Source organism: Telopea speciosissima, chromosome 1 (genome assembly GCF_018873765.1).
Source record: "Telopea speciosissima isolate NSW1024214 ecotype Mountain lineage chromosome 1, Tspe_v1, whole genome shotgun sequence".
NCBI lineage: Eukaryota > Viridiplantae > Streptophyta > Magnoliopsida > Proteales > Proteaceae > Telopea > Telopea speciosissima.
In genome coordinates, this window is record NC_057916.1 from 8,892,437 (window position 1) to 8,917,080 (window position 24,644).

At 38.3% G+C, this 24,644-nt stretch overlaps 2 protein-coding genes across 2 annotated transcripts in view; one reads left to right on the forward strand and one right to left on the reverse strand.

Moving 5' to 3' along the window:
- Positions 1-19,246, reverse strand: LOC122668591 (probable protein phosphatase 2C 11). The gene is made up of 9 exons (XM_043865137.1): positions 19,082-19,246; positions 16,640-16,782; positions 15,977-16,075; positions 15,714-15,872; positions 9,874-9,960; positions 9,558-9,649; positions 2,762-2,833; positions 412-551; positions 1-322 (listed from the first exon to the last, which is right to left on the reverse strand). The coding sequence occupies exons 1-8, from the start codon at positions 19,240-19,242 to the stop codon at positions 423-425; spliced, it is 942 nt and encodes a 313-aa protein (XP_043721072.1). The 5' UTR covers positions 19,243-19,246; the 3' UTR covers positions 1-322; positions 412-422.
- Positions 18,693-24,644, forward strand: part of LOC122668584 (putative DEAD-box ATP-dependent RNA helicase 29) — a 26,073-nt gene continuing 20,121 nt past the window's right edge. Inside the window, exons 1-4 of the mRNA XM_043865131.1 lie at positions 18,693-18,809; positions 20,532-20,538; positions 22,208-22,582; positions 23,457-24,618. Of these exons, the coding sequence (XP_043721066.1) occupies positions 18,708-18,809; positions 20,532-20,538; positions 22,208-22,582; positions 23,457-24,618 (1,646 nt within the window). The 5' untranslated portion in view covers positions 18,693-18,707. The remainder of the gene's footprint in view (positions 18,810-20,531; positions 20,539-22,207; positions 22,583-23,456; positions 24,619-24,644) is intronic.

Below are 24,644 nucleotides of genomic sequence, written 5' to 3' on the forward strand. Positions count from 1 at the left end.
TTTTCAATTAGATTATTTTTTTGGCTTCTATAACAATCCTTTAATTGTAATGCCAAAGTAATTTTACATCCAGTAATAAACATTACCTACTTTGAACAAGGGATGCAGATACAAAACCAAGTTCCCATCCCCACAACAAGAATGAAAAAACCTATATTTTGCATGGATGAAAACAACAAATAACTGAACAAAGAAAGGGTAGATCAAAATCATCTTGAAACCTCAACTGCCACACCGATTGTTGATAGCATTGCGCCAAAAGCATGGCAACTGAAAACCTCCATCTTCTTCTTCTAACCCTTTCGAATTTGGCATTTAAACCCTGTAGCATCCAATAAAACTTGATTACAAACATAAACAATAGACATTAAATTGATACTAAGATCATCTGAAGCGAGATGAAATAGAAACCTAATGAATAGTCAAATATTCTCAAATCGAACAATGACGCAAGTGATGTTGTCAGAGCTCCCTCGGGCATAGGCTTCTTCTATGAGCTTTCTTGATGCAGCCTCAGCATCTGATATTCCCCGCACTATAGCCACTGCATCCTAGATGGAGAAAACATAGTACTTTGAAATGCATAGATTGATTGGTGAGTTGAAAAACATAGAAACGGGAAGGTAAAAAAATAGATTTGCACTTTCTGTTAAAACTAAATTTAGAATGTAAATAATAAATATGACACTTCTTAATACCTTATAATATGTGACATTATCTCAAAAAAAAAAATTTCTCAAGGAAACAGCTCAGATGGACCTAACTTGCATCAAACACAGAGTTGTATTTCTTGACTTTCACCATTTCCCTTGCTCAATACAGATACAACTCAGCTCAACAGAGCCTTATCCCAACTAAATGGGCTATTTCGATACAGATAGCTAAATATATTTCAACTCTTTAAGGCCTGATTTGGTATATTTCTATCTCAATTTCAGATTGATTTTCATAAAATAGTAAACAAATAGATTGTGAAGAAATTGAAATTGTTTGGTTGCATCAATTTGCAAAATTTCAAGAATAAGAAATCTATTTGTTAGTTCAATTTCTGAGAATAGTTCTTTGGGAGAGGGTGGCGGTGGGAGTGCTGATGGAGATGAGAATATTAGAGAAGAAGGGCAGTCTTTTATTTTAACATGAAATTATTCCTTTGTCCATCAAATTAATCACAAGCTCATTAAAGAGCAAGAGTGAATGCAATTTCAATTTTGAAATTGAAAAAGCTTATCACCTGTTTCAGGATTTTAGTAAAATTTGATTTCTATTTCACTGAAATAAAGTGCAAAAATCAAATCAAATAATTTCCGAATAGAAATCACCCTCTGAAATTGAAATAGAAATCGTACCAAATCAGGCGTAAGATGAATTAGAATTTTTCCTCCTAAAATTTTTTGGTTTATGGTCCTCCTGAAGACATTTTTAGCACCCTCAAACAGCCAAGATTGATGTGTCCTTTGTGCCACCTATGGCAGGTCTTCCACAATGTTGGAGATGGCTGCAGGGCCAGTATGTGATAGATTTCCTCATAAGTTAATGCAGAATATAGGTATTCCACAATATGCTGAAGAAAGAAAGTATAAGAAAGAAAATAGACAAACCAGGAGCCCAAGACACACGTTACGAGAACAATTTATATGATCTTTATAACAGTTAACTATTATATAATATGAAAATAAGGTATCCATTGTACCCTGCCTAAGCATCCATCCAAAATAATGTATCCTGCCTAAGCAAGTTATTAGACAAAAACAAGGTTTCTCTATTATAACATACTTACAAGAGACCAAAATGCCCCTAGAATTATGACCTCGAGACAGCAGCTTCCACATTCGTGCTGGTTTAACAGTTTGTGAGAGAAATTTCAGCACAAGAATCGATTCAACTTCCTTGGGATTGATATAGGAATGCTTTTTCAGAAAAGGTAAGGAAAGTGGCCGCCATAGAGGAAGCCAAACCAAACTATTGAGTGCAGCTACGCTAATATGTGTGGGAGAAAGCAAAGGTAAGCACTATTCGGCCCAGAGCATTGATTCCACATAATGAATAGGCTAGCTCTAAATACAAATTGCCTATCTAGTGCTTGACTAGGTCCCCTTCCCTGGTTCTTTATGGCCTTCTTGTCCTTTATGCCCCAACTCATTAGCAATCATAGTAATCACATCTCACTGGTGCAGTCAATGGTGTAACAACTTTGTTACTTTGCATTTTCCCATTAGTTTACAGTTTCTCAAGAGTTGGCCAACTAATGCATTTTAGAAATAAAATAAAGAATAAATAACGCTGGATTTGCATTGCCATGACCTCTTTGAAAACCCCTGAATGGTGTCAACACAAAATCCTAAAGAAGGCATTTCTCATCCGAACACCCTATCTTAACGATGCCTGGGATAAGAGCAGAACTGGAAAAAGTTACATAATAGCTTTCAGGACTACCTTTGATTCAGAAAACAAGACCATTTCAACAATAAAATTTGAAAGTCTGACCATGTATACTTCTTCAATAAATTAGTTTCCTCTCAAACTTTTGGGTTATCCTAAACTGATAACAGTACCATTAAAAAAATGTAAGAAAGAATTGAGTATCACAGAGCAACATAGGCAGTCAAAACATTACCATAATAACTGAAATTCCCCATAATTAACATTTTGAAATACAAGATTCCTAAATTTCTTACAGTAATTCGATCATTTAAAGTTTGACCACTTCCTATCAAAACATTCAATAAAATTTTTAAGTTGACTGCAGAAAATAAAGTATTACCGTATTTGATACAACATTCCAAAGTCCATCACTTGCAATAATCAGAAACTCCACACCATCAATTTCTTCTTCCTAAGCATGTGTGCAACAACAGCAAGAAGTTGATATGTAAACCAACTGAAAAGGTGGTCACTTATACCATGTCTGCACTTTAAGAGTTTCATTTACATACTTCGACAAAGAGGAAATTGAAACAATGTAATAAAAATACAAAGCTTCAAGGAGAGTAAACATAAACTGATCAAATTGACATCATATAATTAGAATACTAATATTGATGCAGGTCAGAGCCAATAGTTCCAAAATTCTATAGAAATCATTGGATGGTGTTTCACTAGTTGGCAGTACAAAACTTTTTCTTGGCAAAGAAAGAGTATTTTTAGAGTAAAAAAAATGCAAGCCCAAGGCCTACTACACCTGAAAACACCACCACAATGAAATGGAAAGAAAGAAAAGAAAAAAAAGGCAGCCTCCTTTCAAACTAAATTTATTTTTGTTTCTTTTACCATGGACTTGAAGTACATTTATGTGCTGAAGATAATATGATTACAACATGCACAGATAAAGTGATGCAGAGAATTCTAAACGGATTGAGAGACAAGCCACGACCAGTAAGGCCCTTTTCTTTTTCTGGGATTGGATTGGACCCTGCCAATCCCAAGCCCAAGTTGACTCAACCTATCTCAACCAATCCTAGCTGAATTTGGAGAAAACAACCAATTACAGACCTGGTCAGCCACTATTTGTGGGAACAGTGTCATATCTCGATTCCAAGTTGACTTGGCCGAGTTGTCAATCCAATCCTGGTGATTAAAAGCATGATCATAAATGATTATAAGCGCTTGAAAATCTATATTCTCATATGAATTGGTAAACTACCATGATGAACCGAAAGCTCATCATCAATGGATCCACTTCCTCAATCACAGATGAGCACAAAACTCAGAGCATGGAGAGGACGGTGACTCATATTCCTTCTTCCATGCTGAGATAGTTATTCATTTTTTACATGAGACGCAAGAATTTGAGTATATTCACTGGATAATATGCATTTCCAATAGAAAATCTTCATGCGGGCTTGTATGAGTCAAAGATGGATATGGGACACCCATAACCAGCAATACGTTGAATGCTCAGAGGATCAGGACTCATCACTGCATGAGTCCCACCTAATAGATTATCTACACAAAATAGAGGCATAATCAGATGATTTCAAAATAAACCGATGCATTATCTTAAAGGAAACTTTTATAGGACAGTCATACGACCGGCTATGATGTATGGTGCGGAATGTTGGGCATTTAAGAAGCATCATATAGATAAAACCCAGTGTAGCGGAGATGAGGATGTTGAGATGGATGAGTGGCAAAACTAGGAAGGATAAAGTATGGAATGTTCATATTAGAGCTGATTTGGGAGTAGTTCCGATACATGATAAGCTACGAGAAAGTAGTTTGAGGTGGTATGACCATGTTCAATGGAGGCCTTTGGATGCTCCAGTACCAAGGAGAGATTTGATTCAGATTGAAGGAGCTAAAAGAGCCAGGGGCAGATGACCTTAGAGAAGCGGTGAGGAAAGACAAGCATAGCTTAGGCCTTGTATCAAGTATGACCTCAAATAGAGCTGATTGGAGGGCAAGGATCCATGTGGCCATCACCATTTAGTTGGGATAAGGCTGAGTTGTTGTTGTTGCTGTATCATCTTTCGGAGCTTCATTACATTTTATTTTCACCATTCAAATGAATAAAAAAAAGAAATGCATAGTTATGGTGATGTAGTTTGGAGTTACCGTTTTAAACACGTTTTGCTGTATGCTTCCCAAACATACGGTAAAAAAGGGCAAACGGCAAGCATTCCCATTTTAAACACGTTTAAAACACGTTCCCCTTTTTTTGGCGTTTTTTACAACCTTGGACTTAGCTGACCATATCTCTCTCTCCCGAACTCTGATCAGCTTGATTCTTTCACCGACGTAAAGATGACTCGAAGGGCTACATTTTTCATGATATCACCTTTAACTCAAAGTCAATGCATGGATACCGGAAATAGAAGCAAGTATTTCAAATAAAAATTCCTCAATTTATATGAGAATAGTGACGTTTTTTTGGTTCCGTTTTTTTGAAATATAAACGTTTAAAACCTATACTGTCCGTTCTCTGTTTTTTTGACCGTTTTATTTGACCGTCCGTTTGCAATTTTTTACCGTTTAAAACCCGTACCATAAAACTCCGTTTTATTACCGTTCCCGTTTTTGCTAACTATGGTTTGGACCATTCGAACCAACAAGAACCAATCCATAAAGTGGACCAGATTCATGGAGACCGAGCCAGCCAGCTCATAGTGACTAAGTATGCCCAAATCGTGGGCTTCATCCAGCCCACATGGGCTTAGTTAATTAATTGCTTTTTTTGAATCCTAGTTTACTTGTGTTTTTTTTAAGCCATGGTTGTAATCAGCAACCAAATACAGTAGTTTGATTAGGATAAGAGTTTCCTATTTAGAATAGGATTCAATTTATTGCTTTCTATTTAAACATTGCAAGAGCCAAGGCTTGATGCAGTTGCCTTAGCCTGGCTGGACCGGCATGACTCACTTTGGAGGCCTAAGCCAAGAACCGGTCCTAAACCAGTTTCTGGTCTGGCAAGGGCTGGCAATGTAGCCCTAGGTTTGAAAAGTCAAACTAGGAGCCAGTAAACCAAGATCTACTATGAACACTCAATCGGCTAGGCTAAAAATAGGTATTTTGGTGAAATTAGGGTTAGGGTCTGATGAATGGGTTATGAAAAGTTGAGGTAGGGGAGTTTTCCAGTGAAGGTCCTGAGATGTTTTGATGGATGGAAGCGTATAAACTTAAATGGGCAGCAGGTTAGGGTTAGGTTTCCTGGGTTTTTGAAAAGAGGAAAAGAGGGGAATCTAGGGTTTAGGAGGGGCAGAAAAGGCTGAGGTTTGGATTGACTTTTCTGATGGTCAGAGGAGCACTTGGTCAGAATTGGAAGGGTTTTTTATGATTGGAATAGCTGTGCAGAAATTTAGGGTTTTGGGGAATGAAAAGAGATGGAGGATTTTAGGGTTTGAGTGGGTGAATATGGCTAGGGTTAAGATCGAGTGTTCCAATAGGTAGGAAGATAATCGATCCAATTCTGGTGTGGTTCTGATGGCTGGTAAGGTCTGTGGGGATTTTAGGTTATGGACAAGTGAAAATATAAAAGGGGGAAAGCTAGGGTTTGGACTGTGAGAAGGTAAGAAGAATAATTGGGGGATGGGGAATGTTTCAAACTTACTGGGGTTGTTTGAAGGTGGAAGTAGATTTAAAATTGAGTCTTGAACTTAAACTTGAAGAAGATCTTCACTAGAACCACCTGGGCTTCACACCGCAAGGTGTCGATTGGATCACACACCAATCCCACCAGCTTTGATCAGACACAAAGCAATTCTTCAAAGAAGAAACAAAATTACAGAGCAGCAAGAGTAGTTTTTTTTCAAAATTCAGAGGTAATGAGCACTCCCACGATTTCTATTATTTATATTGGCCAAAAAGGCCTGCTGTCCTAATCAGCCTAGGAGTCTAAAAGCTCCTAGCCGACTCTAATTACACATCACAACCTCTCTCAAATTCGTGGAGAGGTGTGGACCCAACTTACAATGAAAACAAATAAAAGAAAAATGACTCAAGTCACTTAAATTGAACCACTGGTCCAAACTAGTTTTGGATTGGTTCAATTTAAAACACTAAAACATGAAAATAAACTAAGTATATAAGCTAATCCCGTATGCAACCTATTTACCCTACTTTAGGTCCATAAATGCGACCTATTACATTGAAAACCCATGGGACCAAAGGCCCAACATGTATATAACCTAGCCCTAGGCTTATTCCCATCAAAATAAGCCTCTTTTGGTGATGTAACTGCATCAGCTTGTAGATGCAATACTTAGTTTATTTTATTCTCTTTATTTTAGGAAGTTGAGTAGATATGTAGGGTATTTTTCTTGGGGTTATTTAGTTTCTATTTCAGTTAGTTTCTTCTTTTAGTTGGTTTCCAATTTAGTTGAGTTTCTAGTTTCATGCAAGAGAATCTTCTATATATTCAATGTAACACGGTTGAGAGAACCATAATTGAAGAGAATTAAATATTAAAGTTGAAATTGCTAGTTTGTGCAAGAAAGCGATTGTGCGTGCTTGTCTTCCACCAAGGCTCCCCCAACGACTTTAGATGTGGAATGAAACTGAGTTTGCCTTGGGCATGAAGCTGTGTGAATCAGTATCAGGTGAGAAGCAAACAACAGACAGTGAGAAGCTTAACCTTGTGGGTGGGAGGCCTGGGTTACTAAAATTCTTTTCTTATTTCTTACTCTGTTTTAGTCCCCAACCAGGTACTGATCAGTCCTCATCGGTTGGATTTTCTGTTATAGTTTTACACTCTGATTTTGTTCCGTTTACATTGACAGATCTGGAATTAAATATAGGGATTACAATCTGTTGTTAAAACCACCAGTAATATCTCTCTTTATGACCTGGTGGATCCCCTGTTTCTGGAACCTATTTACAGCCTGAACTTTGTCAACCGCAGGCTGAACTGTTACCCAGATTCAGTCCATATTTTCAGAATCTAATTAGACCCCAAGGAGTCAAACTTGACCAGGGTTTGAGGGCTTTCTAAGCCATGCTTCTGAAGTTACTTACAAAACTCCCTCTTTCTGTGAATTCCAAATTTCAGATTCAGAGTTTTTAAAATTATTCCCAATCCTACCATCCGATTGCTATAATATTTTGGGGATCAGATTAGGGTACTAAAACAGAGGTATGATCCAAATTTCAGCCCATTCCAATGGTCTGATTTAATTTAGTTTAGGTTATACTGTTTCAGGTTCTCAGATTCAGATTTTCTTATTTTTCTAATTACTTTAAATCTGTCAGATCGCTCCCATCTTTTGAAGGGATCCTATTCCTTATATCTATGAATATTTCCTAGAATCTGAACTTCAGCCGAAAAGGTTGAAATTTCTGTTAATTCTTGAGTTGATTATCTGAGTTGGGTTTGCTTGGGATCCTACCTAGGAGGGTTTAAAGTTCATCCTACCTACCCCGCTCCCATCAACTTGGTTCATTCATACTTTTAAGGAGCTGCCTGAATTATGCTATGAATTAAAGACGGAATGTGCCACATGCAGATCAGTCCCCAACTTATCAAAACTCGTGGTCGAGTTTTTTAAGTTGGGGGGGGGGGGGGGAGAGTTGATGTAGTTTGGACCATTCAAACCAACATGAACCAAGCCATAAAGTGGACCAGATTCATGGAGGCCGAGCCAGCCAGCTCGATGGTGACAAAGTATGCCCAAATCGTGGGCTTGATCCAGCCCACATGAACTTAGTTTGTTAATTAATTAATTGCTATTTTTTATTCCTAATTCACTTATGTTTCTTAAAGCCATTGTTATAATCAGCAAGTAAATACAGTAGTATGATTAGGACTCGAGTTTCCTTTTTAGAACAGGATTCAATTTTATTGCCTTCTATTTAAACATTGTTAGAGCCAAGGCTCCCCCCCCCCCCCCCAACGACTTTAGATTTGGAATGCAACTGAGTTTGCCCTGCACATGAAGCTGTGTGAATCAGTCTCGGGTAAGAAGCCATGGTGAGACTGAACCTTGGGTTACTTTAATTTTTTTCTTATTTCTTACTGTTTTAAACCTCAACCAGGTACTGATCTGTCCTTATCGATTGGATTTTCTGTTATACTTTTAATCTCTGGTTTTGTTCAGTTTACATTCGCAGATCTGGAATTATATATAGGGATTATAATTTGTTGTTTAAAGCACCGGGAATATCTCTCTTTATAAACTGGTTGATCACCTGTTTCTGGAACCTATTTACAGCCAGAACTTTGTCAACTGCAGGCTGAATTGTAACCCAGATTCAGTCCATATTTTGGGGATCTCATTAGACCCCAAGGAGTCAAACTCGACCAGGGTTTGAAGCCTTTCTAAGCCCTGCTTCTGAAGTTAATTAAAAATCCACCTTTTGTTGTGATTTCCAAATTTCAGATTTAGTGTTTTTAAAATTACTCCTAATCCTACCATCTGATTGCTATAATATTTTGGGGGTCGGATTAGGGTCGTACTAAAACAGAGGTGTGATCCAAATTTCAGCCCATTCCAATGTTCTGATTTGATTTATTAGGTTTTACTGTTTCAAGTTCTCAGATTCAGATTTTCTGATTTTTCAAATTACTTTAAATCTAACTGTCGGATCGCTCCCATCTTTTAAAGGGATCCTATTCCCTATATCTGTGATTATTTCCTAGAATCTGACCTTCATCTGAAAAAATTGAAATTTCTGTTAATTCTTGAGTTGATTATTTGAGTTGGGTTCGCTTGGGATCCTATCTGGGAGGGTTTAGAGTTCATCCTACCTCCCCCCCCCCCCCCCCACAATCATATGGTCATGTTTTGCAGCTAGGTCAGAACCTCGTTCCTGGTTCAGTATCTATAAATAGACTCATTCACAACGTTCTGAACATATGACATGTGCCAAATTATGAGTGCCCCACACTGTTCTGCCAATCCTATAGGAAATGTCCTTTTGCATATCTCCCCCCCCCCCCCTCAAACAAACAAAATTTCCTTTGCCTTTCCTATATGAGAAGGATTATGGAACTCATGTAGAAATTGCTGATGTGGCACATCGAAATATCTTAATAGCACCAATATCCTATGAATCTTATGACTATAGGATTAAAGATAAACCACTAACAATGATGAAAAGCACGGAAAAGGAAAAGTGATTTTGGATACCTGAATTTCTGGCTCAGCAACAACAAATGGCTTAAGCAGTTTGTCTCCAAAGGCACGAGATACAGCAAGAATGCCACCGACACGCCATGTTCCTGGTGAAATCCAGCATCAGTTTCAGAAAAGCATAGCAGAAGCTTTTTTATCTAAAGAATACATTACATCTGGGTCTGCTCAAGCAGAAGCTTGATCCAAAATATGAGTGAGCTGCCACATGGCACATAATCTCACAGAAAGAGGACTTTCATGCTTAAGCATGAAGATTTACCCCCATGAAAACATTAGACATTCAGAAGGGGGGGTGGAGAAGTATACTCACCTGCCCATATGATGAACCCTCCAGCCTGTTCAATCCTTTGGCGTTCATCAGACCTATCAGGTTTGTGATCGATCGACAATGGGATAGCTGCAGTAGAAAACAATCAATCACCCAATGATACAAAATAAGAAAAATGTGCCTCTAGATTCATACTTTAAGACCCAGGAAATCAAAAGGCATAAAGAAGTCTATGCCTACCTCATAATAAAATATAGAACATCCCTGACATACCAGTTTAGTGCACTCTTTATCACCAAACATTTGTACCATAAAAGAACAGCAAATCTATGAGAAATAAACAAGATCAAGGATCTCATGATTCTATAATACCGTGAGATGAATCGATCATACAAAATCAGAAAGGTGTACAACTACAGCACCATTGTGAACTTGTAAATGGGGCTCATGCCAAAGAATTTAAGGTATCAAGGAGGATTAAAAGGGCAGTTTGACATCTTAACTCCTAGTCTTTATTTGGGAGAAGTCCTCAGTAGGCTGTTGGTCATTGAGTGGTAAGGCTATTGGACTGATAAAGGGAAGAAGGTTTCAGAGGAGAAATCCGGGCAACACTTGGTATTGCTAGATACCCAAGTGACCAAGTTTTCAATTTTGGGGCCATCATATGCATCCAAAAGCCCTAGAATTGATCCGTAACCTGTTTGATCCAGAGGCTGTTGATGATAGGGTATTACAACTGGGCTGCAAAGGGGTTTCTATCCCATACACTTATTTAAAGGACCCCACCACAGCCCTAGAATCCCTCTGATTTGGAATTCTACATGTAAAAATGGGACATAGACTATGTTGTTAGGAAAGTAGATACCTTTCATGGGAAGCCCTGTTAACGAATGAAATAGGTATGCTTCCCAAGCAGACTTGGTGAGTCAAATCAGGTTTAAGGACTATCTAATAGTCTTTTTGATGCAGATCAGCTCCAACGATCGGGTTTCAAAGGGGGTTCAAATCTGGCCCTTATTTTGGGGCTATTGATCCAATTGAGGAGGAGTGATATGATCCCGATTGAATGAGCTAAAAGATCTAGAGGCAGGCCTAAAAAGACCATAGGAGAAGTGGTGAGGAAGGACATGCATAGCCTAGGTCTTGTACCTAGTATGACTTCGGATAGGGCCTATTGGAGGGCAACGATCCAGATAGCAGATCCCATTTAGCTAAGATTCTCCTGTCATGCTGAGTTGGGCTTCTTTCCTCTTACTATCTTTCATCTTTCACTTGTCATTTTCCACTTTCCATTTTGTATCTAGTGTCATATTGCATCTTTCCTAGGTTTCCATTTCTTCTTTCATATTGCATCCCCTATTAGAATTTAGTTTTCTTTTGTTGTGTTTGGATCCATGTAGCCGACCCCATTAAGTCGGGATAAGGCTGAGTTTGTTGTTGTTGTTGATCCAGTTGATATCTGCCCAGGTTAGCCGTTGATTTGCCAAGATATGCCCACCAACCAGAAGAGCTAGATCCCAGATTTGGATAGATATCGAGTCAGCCTAAAGAGAATCGAATTCTGCCCATTCTGGCACACCGACCTGCTGATTTGCAGTGGAGGTAATTCCCAGATTTGGGAGGATAATGAAAAGATTGTGTGGGCCCCATGGCCATCTCGCAAGGAGGAGATAAATCGTGGAATACTGTGGGGCCCATGGACAGTTAGCGGAAGGAGGATTACATACCCTTTTAAGTCCTAAATTTTAGGAAGTTTTTTTTTATATCTTGCGTAGGATTTTATTAGCTAAAATTTAGTTTCTATTTTTTGGATTTTATGAATTAGTAGTTTCCTTTTCCTAGGATTCTTTGGTTTCTTACTTAGATTAGCATTGGGTTGCTTTGTAATTACTTTATTATAAATAAGTATGTGGCTGAGCAGAAAAGGGACAGAGATTGAAGAAAAAGAGTTATGGTTGAAGCTGTGAGATGCAGTGATGGTCTGGTGAGAGACCGCGGGTGAGAGGATGAGAGGCTGAGAGAGCCGACCCTATCCCCCTTCCATATCCCCGTCTTCTTGTTGTTATCCTTCATGTTTTTCTTTCATATGTAAACAGAAAATAGCAATAAAAAAAAAAGAGTTTCAGTTATTTAATTTTGTTCATTATATTGTATTGATCCTGCTTCAATCGATCTCCCTCTGGTTTCCCCGGTTCGAGGTCGATTTTGCATCACTTTTATTTACTATTCGGAAACTCCGCCCCAAAAACATAGCCATTGCCATTTTACTAATTGGATCTGCTTGAGTCAATAGTTAGGGGAAAACCTGTCAAGCCTGGGATACTAATTATTTTAGTTTTTATTCTGTTTAGAAGTTTTTATTTCTTAGTCCTAGTTGGAGCAAGGGAAAACAAAAAAAGAAAGGGACCTTATATATATAATGCACATTTGTATATGTGTGTTTAACTGAAAGAAATGGTAAAATATATGTCAGGCAGAATGATACTCTTTTGAATTCGGTTTGTTGGCAAGCCCTATGGGTTTGATAATTGAGTTAAATAATTTTATCGAAAACTAAGAAGTAACAGTGAAGAACTTATTTCTATAGGTTAAGAGATAATTGAGCATGCCCGTTCAAGAATTCTTGTTTAGGTAGTTCATACCATCCATTACATAGTGTTTTGATCTAAGATTTCAATTCTTCCATGTTCCAGCAGTAGCATATTGTTCCATGGAGCTGAGGTCCAAAATATGGAAGAAACAAGTGTTTCCACAACAGTACCACCCCGTCAATTTTGTTCCTCTTAATCCCACTTTCAATTCTTCCACATTTCAGCAGTACCATATTGTTCCATGGAGCTAAGGTCCAAGATATGGAAGAAACAAGCGTTTCCACGACCCTACCACCCCGTCAATTCTGTTCCACTGATTACCACATCTATTTTGTAAAAATGCAGTGACAAATAATCCAGCCAAAGTAATAGGAATCAGACCTAACACGATTCTAAATAGAAAAACTTCAATCATTTCAATTTGTTTGAGTGTAGTTTGAAAGGGGGAAAATAAAGATAATATTTATCCCAAATATTAATCTGAATTGCCTATGAATATCAATGATAAAAAATTGGCAATTAACACAGGAAGAAACTATAGAATACGTGGAAACTTGCAGAAAGATTTCTTTTTATGTTTATGAATTGTTTGGTTTCAGATTTTAAGACTTAATGCTTTATTGGCTATGGCATTATCCTTGCATGGAAATTGACCTCTGTGGAATATAATTTAATCTTAATATTCTGAATCCTTTGCAAACCCGTGCGCGTAATTTTATATCCTAATCTCATTTAGGGTTTAACAGTTCACTAACCTACCTTTATTGCACCAGCACCTGTGCTATTAATTGCTTCAAGCCTTTGAATTCATTATTACAAGGAACTCCTCTGATATATGCTAGTTTTGTCTTGACTATTCATAATTGTTGTGGATTCATATCCTACAGGCAATCAGGCATACCTTTCTTGTTTATAGTCCTTTGTGCTACATCAGTCTGTGGTCTTGTACCTCAGATTTCAAAGAGACTGTTGGATAGGGAGGTTGGTGAAGGCTTAACTCTGCTTTAATGTCTTGAAGGACATAACTTTGACTTCCTTGGACGACTCAAGAGTTTGGTAAGATGGACCTGGACTGTTTATAGTTCTTGGTTCTCCATCAGTCAGTGCTCTGTTAAATGTCAAATCTTAAAGATAAAATATAACAAACACGTGGACTGATTTAAGATAAGGACCGCTACTGCCTCAGTGTATGCAGGTCTTTGCTTTGATCAATGTGTGATGATATGAGAAAGTCCTTATTCTTTGGTCTCCAACAATGGAGGAGGTGAAGTTTTCCACTTCTACCAACTGGTACCTATTAGAAAGGAAGATGACACCACCTCCTCCCCCACTCCCCGCCCCCCCCCCCCAACCAAAAAAAAAAATAAAAGACAGAGAGATGGAGGAGGCTGGGGGCCAGAAGATATAACCCTTATTAACTTTTATAGGCATAGTGATTGTGATTTTGCAAAAATCTGACATATAAACCACATGTCTGAATAGAAACTCATTAAATACTGCAACGCACACTAATGCAAGTCTGAATAGAAAAGTAGATGATAAAATAATTTAAATTTCTCCATTGTTAAGATTATTCTTTCCAACAGCCAATTATTTGAAGAAAATTCTTCAACTTCCTCAAGAACATACATCTCTAAAGCTGTAACTTAGACTTCGTGGTAATGGTAATTCTTAAAATTTTCAGTATCTCACAGATAAGAGCTCCATTCTTTTTTGTTGGGCAGTGTGCCCACAAAATCTTTGGGTAAACCAACCTGCCCTTATGGTGTGTGAAAATCTATGTTATCAATGATTTAGCTTTGACTGAAAAGAGGCATGTACCTTTGAAACTTTGCAATTGATTGATGCAGATCACATCCCTTGGAAGAAGAATTTTTGGTTCAGTTTTTTGGGTCAAGTTGAGCCTCCTGTTCTTTAAGTTAGGCCCAAATTTAAGTCCCCAATGGGTTATATGGGTCATGAGCAAAGTAATTTTGAGTTTCGTATTGTAATGGTCCCATTCTATAAGCCCAAATATTAGGGATTTAAGGCCTATACAGGACTAAGTATGTAGTTTCTAGGATGCAATGGTAGTTACTTCAAGGCAAGTTAGCATTGCTCTTTAGTTGTTTCCTTTTTCATAGACTTTCTGATTTTTTAGAGTTGTCATATTGTAAAGGATCTCCTTCTATTTAGAAGAGTTTCCTATTTTTATGATTTAGCTATCAACTACAATAAAGAAAGGAGGGGAGCACGCTGCCCACTGATTTTGGCTAATGTCCAATTGAATGTTTCTCTTCGGTGGTGATGGTAAGAGTAGCTCTTGTGGTGAAGCATCAAGCAAATGCAACCCAAGGTGGTGAATCCTTAGTTTGGGACTGGTGGTGAAGCCTTTCGCGCAGGCCATAGGTGGTAAAGCCTTGATCATATCCCCTTCTTCTTCTCTTCTTCTACTTCATCTTCTTTCATTCTTCTTCATTGTTCTGCAGAAATTCCAGCAACCATATACTGGCAGCCGTGGCTTGTAATGGTGATTCCTAACTTCTATTTTATTTTCTATTCTTAGTCCTATTGTTGCTTTTGTTTCCCATCTAATTATGGATTTTTAGTTTCCATTTTTTATCCTTGCTTGTTTCTCCCAATCTCACCACGATCTTGCTTTGATATTTTAACCACATAGTCACCCCATTAAGACCTCCATTCTAAATTAGTTTCAGCCCCATCAGATTCGTGGTTTGCAAGTTCTAAACATATTTAGTTCCTTCCATATTCATAGTTTTTCAGTTCACTGCAATTCTGGTTTCTAGCAGGTTTCTAGTGTTTGTTTCCTTCCAGCCTAGCAAACTCCATCATTAATAGTGTGATAAAGTATTCCCCCTCCAAAGCACAACAAGCAGCAAAACCACAGCTACTTTACAAAAACAACAAAGAAAACCACCCTTACAAAGACCAATTCCTTTAATAGGGAAGCTACTCCGAAGACAATGTCTGGGATGAATGACCTCCAGGCCCCGCTTAGCTAGATAGTTAGCCATCCCATTTTCCACGCTTAAGAGTCTGTTGAAAGAACACTCCCACCTTGACAACGGTAAAAGTTCCTCCAGCCTCAGACATTATCACAAACATACCCATTCATAATAGTGATTACTTTCAAATGTTTTCTCATAAAATTATATGCTTTATTTTTTTCTTTTCAAACTATAAACGGATTACATTCTTTCGGATAAATCATAAATGTGAAATAACAAGTTCCTCCATATACATATATCTACCACTCTCACATAAGAGCACATCTTCATGAAGGCAGCTTACCTGAACCAGATCTACAAGCAACGACCCTGGAATCTCCCACATTTGCAACAAGAAGCCGATCCCCTAGCAGTACAGCTGCTGATGCAGTTGAGCCAGCATCTTTTGTTTGGCCTTTTTCTTGATTGAGGTAATCCGTATCTGTTTGTTTAAATGCTTCAACTGCAGTCACGAACTTCGTGTTGTTAAATAAAAGACACAAGTAGCAACAAAGGGTAGAAGTAATTCAGTCCACAGATATCACTAAAAATTCACCAACCACAGACCAATGGCTGACTTTGTGTCTTTGATGAAATCAGGATGACTGCTCACATTCTTGAAAAGATTGTTCTTGAGGTATTCTGCAGCTCTGGAACCTCCATGACCTAAATTGGATCACAAGGAGAAACCACCTTAGAAAAATAGGTAACCAAGTACAAAAAGCCAACTCAATCTAATACATCAGATTTACTCTAAATTCAACTAAGCCTTATCTTATCCCAACTAAATAGCCAAATTGGATCGGCTACACATATCCTGTTTCGCCATTAAACTCCATTCAAAACCATATAGTGTAGCTAAAATGGATTAGGATATCCAAATTTAAGAAGAGAGCGTAGGACAGTGTTTTAAAATCCTGAACTGAACTTGCATGAAATCTTGTGAGTTGGATGGATCAGAAAGAGAGAGGGAGAGAGGAAAATGTAGAGTATGGCAGAAACCACCATTTAACACATCTGAATTCAATGATTACCAAGTTGCTCAGGAAATTAAGTCAAACAAAGGTTTTGCAGGGCCAGGTCAAAAAGGGTGGTTCAAGCAGAAACCTGACCAATTCCTGGCAGATTACACTCCACTAAAAGACAGAAAGACTAGGCCATTATCAGCTGGATAGTCTCCACTTGAATGGATTTGATGGATATTATCACAAAATAAGATTTGACGCATACCATCAAAAACACCAAAAAATGCAACCATCTGGCCATCAACTTCTGAAATTCTTGTCTCGTAAAAGTCCTCCATTGATGCCCTTTTACCCTTAAAACTGGAATACCCGTAACTGAACCTTCTGCTTCGGTTACCAGTGAGGAAGCTGCGAAGAGAACAAAATAATTCAGTGTCCCATGTAACATCCACTACTTGGAATAATTGTTCAGCAAAATCAACCCCTAGATGAAATCAATGAGTTTGGTTTTGGAGAAGGTTTTTGAAACATATATTCTAAGTAGATTTAGTAAAGATAATATAAGTGGTTAAGATTGATGGCCAAGAGACACCTTGGACTGATAGTTATTATTTTTCTGCTTCTTGGTTCAAGGATCCAAAAGGATTAACATATTGAAGATGATGACATGCTCAAATTTAAGAGATGGATGAAGTAAAGAAGTGCTTCAGGTCACAGACGATAATTTTTGTGAGACAGCAACAGAAAATTGGAAAATAAAAAATAACAAACCAAAAGAGTGCATACACAGGTGAGATGGATCAGTTGCAACCATAGTTGTCAAGGCGTCGCCTAGGCATCGCCAAGGCGCCGCTTAGGCGTCCAGGCGGTTTTGCTGGGGCCTAGGCAACAACCGCCTTATTGCAGGGCGCCTTGCATTGGTTTTATTGGTATCGAACCTGGTATTGGCCCTTATTTATGCCAAATATCATTTAAGTAAATATTTTGATGACTTGAGTTAACTTAATGTTGATTTTTTATGACTTGAGGAGGCTTAGTGTTGATTTTTTATGATATAAGGTATATATTGTAGCATACTAAAATAGTTGTAGCACATTAAATAATGTTAGAAAAGGGGAAAAATAAAAAATAACACTTGAGAGTGCCTTGGCCGCCTAGGTGACGCCTAGGCGGGCGCCTTGTCGCCTAAGCTCTTAGGCACCTCTCTACCGCCTTGGGTTGCCTTGCCGCCTTGACAACTATGGTTGCAACTATATAATAGAAACAAATGCATCTATGTGAATATAGGATAGCATCAAAAGGTGACAGAGACCAGGAGAAGTTGAATTATTGGTCACACCAAATGAAGACCACTCTCTGTACAACCCCCCCCCCCCCCCCAAAAAAAAAAAAAAGAACATGGTTCAAATTGATGGCTCTACCGAGACAAGAGGAAAGACAGGCAGAAAAACAAGATGCTGTACAGAGAAAAGACTTAATGATGTTACAAATTAGGGGCTTGTGACCCTAGATAGAGTTGAATAGTTAACTGGGATAAGGGTTCATTAAATTAAGCTGGTTTTAGGTTTTTAAACAGTGCATTTATGTAGAAAAGTTAAAAACAATATGTAGACTATTGCTAAAATAGAACTGCAAATGTTTATTCATTAGAGTTGGGCTAACACGTCGAAAATGATGGTAGCAAAGATGTAGGTTGTTGGTAATAGAAGTGACAAACTTTGGCATACAAGAACAGGTAATGGGATTTCATTTCTATCTTGAAGTATTAAGTGCAAGAAGAAAAAAGAAACAAAGAATACATCTTAGCAAGAACCAACTGCTCTAAAAATCAGCAACAACCAACATCTAGTCTTTAACAGAAACAAACAATAACTTTTTCTGAATGGGGATATTCTTTTGGAAAAGAAAAATGCAATAAACTGTTGGTTACAGACTTTACAGATTGGTAAGTTATAGACAAGCGTCTAGGCAGTTCGGGTGATGTCATATGAACTAGTTCAGTGTATCATTCCAATGGATTCGCCAGACAAATCAGGTAGCAAAGGTATCCAAGCAACCTGAATACAACATTACTTCTAATATTCATAGTGCTGAACTTTATGATATTATGAGTTCTAATTCTATCAGATTTTCATCTTCCAAAATTGGATGAGTTTTTTGGTGCAAATCATCAGAACCAGTAATCTGTAGAGAAACGCATACAATACTGATTAAGAAAGACCAATGTTGTAATCATATAAACTCCGTCATTTCCCTATTTCTTATTATTCCATATTCCACTTTGTTTTAAATTTTTAATTAGGAGCTGCTATTTCGATTCTCGATATCTTGACATGGATTGTTACAAAGGAATAAGCTATATGTCTTTCAAAAAATCCTGTGATAAGGAAGCTATTCTAATAAGTTGCGATCAAATAGCTCATCTTGAAGGAGAGGTAGCAAGTTGATCTTTACCTTAAGTTCTATAATTTCATCTACGGTATAGTATAAGGAGCTAATCCAAACAAATAAAAGGGAAAAAGGCCAGATTTCAATCCTAACTCAGAGGGGTGGGGGAAATTATCACAGTAGAGATCTCAACAAGAACCGATGATGAACCATCAATGAAAATCAAATCTAAGTAACAGGGTCGATTTTGATCCTAAATCGGAACAACAAATTGATCGTCTTTGATCATGAGATAGAAAAAGAAAGAAAGAAAGAAGACCTGATTCCACCACCGCTGAAGAGAGCATGAGGATCCCAGGAGCCACTCATGGTTTCAGATTCCAGAACTACTGTTTCTGTTGTTGGTTGAGGTTGAGCCTCTCCGTCATCCCCAGCAGAATGAGCGACCGCGAGGGGGGGAGGAGGGAGGGTGGTGGGCATGCCGTCCATTTTCCTGTTTTATTTATACGCCCTGAGCTGTGGGCGATGGTGGGTCAAAGGACTCGCTCTCGCTCTCTCCATTATCGATATATACTACTTTTAAATGCATTAATGCAATCACGTGGTTTTTCTCTATCGTATACTCTACCTTTTTTTGTGGGGGGGGGGGGGGGGGTAGAAGTACGTATAATACACTTTTTTTGGTAGAACTCTTCTACTTCTACTACAATACTACTTTCTCATTCACTCCTATTACCAAATTTATTAGGCTTTCACTTGGAAAAAATTTATGGGGCAATGTTCACTGCCCGGGAGAGGGACCATGCTGCGTCCAGATACATGGGGATAGTATGCAATGGTCATTTATTCATTTGGGGGGCAGAGTGATCATTTCACCCATCCCCATGTGTTTGGAAGCATCTTGCACCCACAGTGCAAAGAACATTTTCCCAAAATTTACATACAAACTTAAAGAGATCAATCCTCGGGAAATGAGGACTCCCAAGAACCCTGATGAGAGTAACAAATGGAGAAATAGAGTAGGCAATAACATTCTCATATTTATATACATAACAAAAACAATAAGACTCAAAGTAAGTTTGAAGAAGCTGGATCTCGTACAGTGGATAGCTCAATAACTAGGTAGTTAGTTGAGAGAGAGCATCATCTATTTAGTACATGGTAGTAAAAATGGAAGACAATGTGATGAAGGCCAACATGAAAGGTGATACAAAAGGAAGACCCAACTAAAGTACAAGGGCTTCACCCCAACAACCGTTGAAGTAGAGAAACATGTTGTCAATTGCAATCAAAAGAAGTTTATGTCTGTCGTTTAGAATGAGACACCCTAATACCATCACCTTTGGCCTACGTCGAGGTCCTCTACTGTTGAGCTATCCTTACTGTCGTGTGCGTCCCAGACACAGTGATACATGAAAAAACCATGTACCCTACGTACCCCTGTCCGAACGGGGGTAAGGCGGTCTTTACCCTACTTTAAACTTCTTTTCCTGAAACTACCCTACTTATAAACTTTTACATCTCCTTCTACTCTCATGTTTTTAAATAATCAGATTGCCCTTCATTTTCACCTTTAACTTGCTAATCTATTTAACCTACCATTTTTCTTCTACTTTTTACTATTTTGTCATTAAAATAGTAAAAAATAAAAGCACCAACCCGCTTTTTCTCTCTCCCATTTTTTATTCCATTCGTTTTTCTTCCTTCAATTCTTCTATTTAATTAATTTTTTATTCAACATTTCATTGTCATCGTTCTTCTTCGAATAGATCATGGTTCTAAGAGTCGGTATCATATCGTTTGTATCGGACGATACGTACCGATTTTGATAGTCACCGATACCATGTCGATATCGTATCGGTAGCATGGTACGGACAAGGGATAAAATGGTCAGAAAACTCATTTTTTTTAAGGAGATTCAGGGGTAATTTTGTTTGATATAATCGATCCAGGCCGATATCGTATCTAAATCATATCGGTTTGTAGGTTACCGATACCGTGTACTAAAACCATGGAACATATCGACTCTCTTCAAAGCATCCCACTTATTATCTCTCTTCCTCTCTTTATTCAATTTACCTTTCCATGTTTTTTATTTTTTATTAACCTACAATGCGATTCTTGAATCGTCACTCTTCTTCTCCCTCTTCATATTTGCAGAAGCAGAAGGCAACCCCTCCCTCTCCATTACAATTGATCTCTACATGACCATCTTCAACTCTCATCAACCTCGTAACCATGGGATAGAACAACACATGATCAATCATCGGATTGTCTCTACCTTCTTGGTGATTTCAATTGAGAATCCATGAAAGATAGATCGGTTTCAGAGAAGGGAACGCACCTATAACGGAGACAAAGGAGAAGAAAGGGATCACGATGAGGATCAGGTCAATCAGTTCGAAGAAGAACGATGAGGATGAAATGTTGAATAAAAAAATAATTAAATAGAAAATTTGAAGAAAAAAAAAACTAATGGAGTAAAGAAAGGGAGAGAGAAGAAGCGGGTGGGAGCTTTCATTTTTTACTATTTTAATGAAAATAGTAAAAAACAGAAGAAGAATGGTAGGTTGAATAGATTAGTAGGTCACTACGTGAAAAAGAAGGGCAATCTGAGTATAACATGAGGGTAGAAGAAGATGTAAAAGTTTAAAAGTAAAGTAATTTCAGAAAAGAAATTTAATACAGGGTAGTTCCAGTAAATATAGGCTAAGTGTAGGATAGTGATAGTAATTGCCCTTTTCTGTAATTGTTTTGACCAATCATATTTTTAATATCATGAGCATTTTAAATCACTCAAATTAGGTTACAGCTCTTTTGTAACCTTCTTGAGTGACAATTAGCTTTTCCCACTACCCTCCTTTGCTGCTGTAGGTATAATCGACCATTACAGGGTTCCAATATCTGCTTCCTATAATGATCTGGTGGAGGTCGTTCTTTAATCGCTTCAACGAGTCGAGATGACGAGAGAGAGAGAGAGTGTGTCGTACATTGGAGTAACGCTATATTTTCCAGCTTGAGCTTCTGCTGAGCATCGAAAGTCGGAGTACGAGTTGGGGAGGAAGTTAGAAACTTTCGTATTGGAGAAGTATACCGTAGATTGGAAGAAATTACGAATTTCTGTATTTGAGAAAATTGGACACTTTTGTATAGAATGGTATAAGAATCCATGATCCAGTTTATTAGTAAGCGTAGTGTATGTTTATCAATGTATCCAAACAACACCTAAAACTTGGAGCAGAGACTGAAGAGAGAATTGCTCCTGAGCCCAAGGGTAAGAAGGGTTCGTTCTCGTCGTCTCGTCTTACAACTCCTGAGATTCAAGATTCTAAACCCGCAATGGAGCAGATTTATATCTTTATTGCATAGCTCCCCATTGAACTCAAGCCATCAAGCCCTCGCCGTCCACTGCACGATTCAAGCAGAAGTTATCCAATCTTGCTCATGGCGGAGGAAGAAAATATTCGTGTTAGCTCCAAAGCAGAACTGAAAAGAAGGGAGAAGCAGAAGAAGAAAGCCAAGTCTGGGGGATTCGAATCTCTGGGCCTAAGTCCTAATGTCTTCCGAGGCATCAAACGCAAGGGTTATAGGGTCCCCACGCCCATACAGCGGAAGACCATGCCACTCATACTCGCCGGTGCAGACGTTGTTGCTATGGCCAGGACTGGCTCTGGTAAAACTGCAGCTTTCCTTGTACCGATGCTCGAGCGGTTAAAGCAGCATGTCCCTCAAGGTGGGGTTAGGGCTCTCATTCTTTCTCCCACTAGAGACTTGGCTCTTCAGACTTTGAAGTTCACCAAAGAGCTTGGTCGATTTACAGGTTAGTTATCGGGAATGTTCAGTTGTTCTTTGCAAAACATTATCTTATTATTATTATTATTATTATTTTTCCACTTTGGAACGATTTTTGAAGCTACTTCACTGTCAAACCTGCTTGAGAAAAAAAACTCTTGGAAAACCTAATATGCTGTCTAAAGCTTCAGATGGATGGAGTTTTCTTATGGTAATGATAATGGAAGCTATTAATCAACTCAAGGTGAAAGAAACTATTGGAGAACGTAATATTCTGCTCTTGGTTTCAATGCAAATCTGTGATAATCAACATTTCACAAGTCCTAAACAGTACTTTCAAAAACATTATCGGCTTGTCTAGGTGCACAATTTTCATTCTATCCCTTGTGCCACTGTCCAATCAGTGATTCAGCTTATTTGGAGAGGGTTTGACTGTTAACACTAGTAATTACCTGTTCATGGGTTGAAAAAATTTGGTTTTGCTTTGGGGAATTCCTATCTAACCTTTTTGTAGCGGTGAAGTGCCATTTTGCTGAAGAAATTTAACCTAAAAAGAAATAGTCCACTCATTGAAGATCGCCATTTATCCATTTTTGTCTCTCAGATATCGTCTTGTTTATAATCTGAGCTCACCTAGAGAGACGCTATTCTTTTTCTTAAATGTGGGCTGAACCGAAAAGCTTGTGAAATGTTCTCTCATTTCACTCACTTCAGATAATTAATATGGTTGAAGAAGAGAACTCTGTTTGTCTGTGTTGGTGGTTTTCCGGTCCTGCTTGAAACTTCTGTATAATTTGTTTTTTTATGTTTTGATTTCATTGTCAATAAAGATACAATACTATTTCCTTATTAGTAGTCTCAGTGGAAAATCATTCGAAATTTTGATTATCTTCTTTACATAGATCTTCGTATTAGTTTATTGGTTGGCGGTGACAGCATGGAAAGCCAGTTTGAAGAATTAGCACAGAATCCTGATATCATTATTGCAACTCCTGGTAGGCTCATGCATCATTTGTCTGAGGTTGATGATATGTCATTGCGTATTGTGGAATACGTGGTGTTCGATGAAGCTGACTCCCTCTTTGGCATGGGCTTTGCTGAGCAGTTGCATAAAATCCTTGGACAGCTGAGTGAAACCCGTCAGACATTGCTTTTCAGTGCAACATTACCTAGCGCTCTTGCTGAGTTTGCCAAAGCGGGATTGCGAGATCCTCAACTTGTACGGCTTGATTTGGAGACAAGAATTAGCCCTGACCTGAAGCTTGCCTTTTTTACTTTACGGCAGGAAGAAAAAGTGGCTGCACTCTTGTATTTGATTAGGGAACATATCAGTTCTGATCAGCAGACTTTGATTTTTGTTTCTACAAAGCATCATGTGGAGTTTCTGAATATTCTTTTTAGAGAAGAGGGTATTGAGCCTTCTGTATGTTATGGTGATATGGATCAAGATGCTCGAAAGATTCATATATCAAAGTTTAGGGCAAGAAAGACAATGTTTCTAATTGTGACAGATGTTGCAGCCAGAGGTATTGATATCCCGTTGCTTGATAATGTTATCAACTGGGACTTTTCTTCAAAACCTAAACTTTTTGTCCATAGAGTGGGGCGGGCTGCTCGAGCAGGTCGGACTGGGATGGCGTTCTCTTTTGTCACATCAGAAGATTTGCCTTACCTTTTAGATCTTCATCTCTTCCTCTCGAAGCCAGTTAGACCTGCTCCTACTGAGGAGGAGGTTCTTCAAGACATGGATAGAGTATTATCCAAAATTGACCAAGCAGTTGCGAATGGTGAAACAGTTTTTGGGCGTTTTCCCCAGACAGTTATAGATCTTGTTTCGGATAGAGTTCGGGAAGTTATTGATTCATGCACAGAACTGGTTACTTTGCAAAAAGCTTGTAATAATGCATTTCGCTTATATTCAAAGACAAAGCCTTTACCCTCAAAGGAGTCCATTAGAAGAGCGAAGGTTCTGCCTCGTGAAGGACTGCATCCAATTTTTAAAAATGTTTTAGGAGGCAGTGAGTTGACAGCGCTGGCCTTCTCTGAACGCTTGAAAACTTTCAGGTGAGTGCTCTGTCAGCTAAATATCT

Coding starts and splice junctions, on each gene's coding strand:
- LOC122668591 (XM_043865137.1), bottom strand. CDS start 19,242: ATGCCCACCACCCTCCCTCCTCCCCCCCTCGCGGTCGCTCATTCTGCT. Junction 16,076..16,639: donor ATTTTTTGGTGTTTTTGATG/GTATGCGTCAAA, acceptor GATCCAATTTAG/GTCATGGAGGTTCCAGAGCT. Junction 9,961..15,713: donor TGCTTGTAGATCTGGTTCAG/GTAAGCTGCCTT, acceptor TTTCTACTGCAG/CTATCCCATTGTCGATCGAT.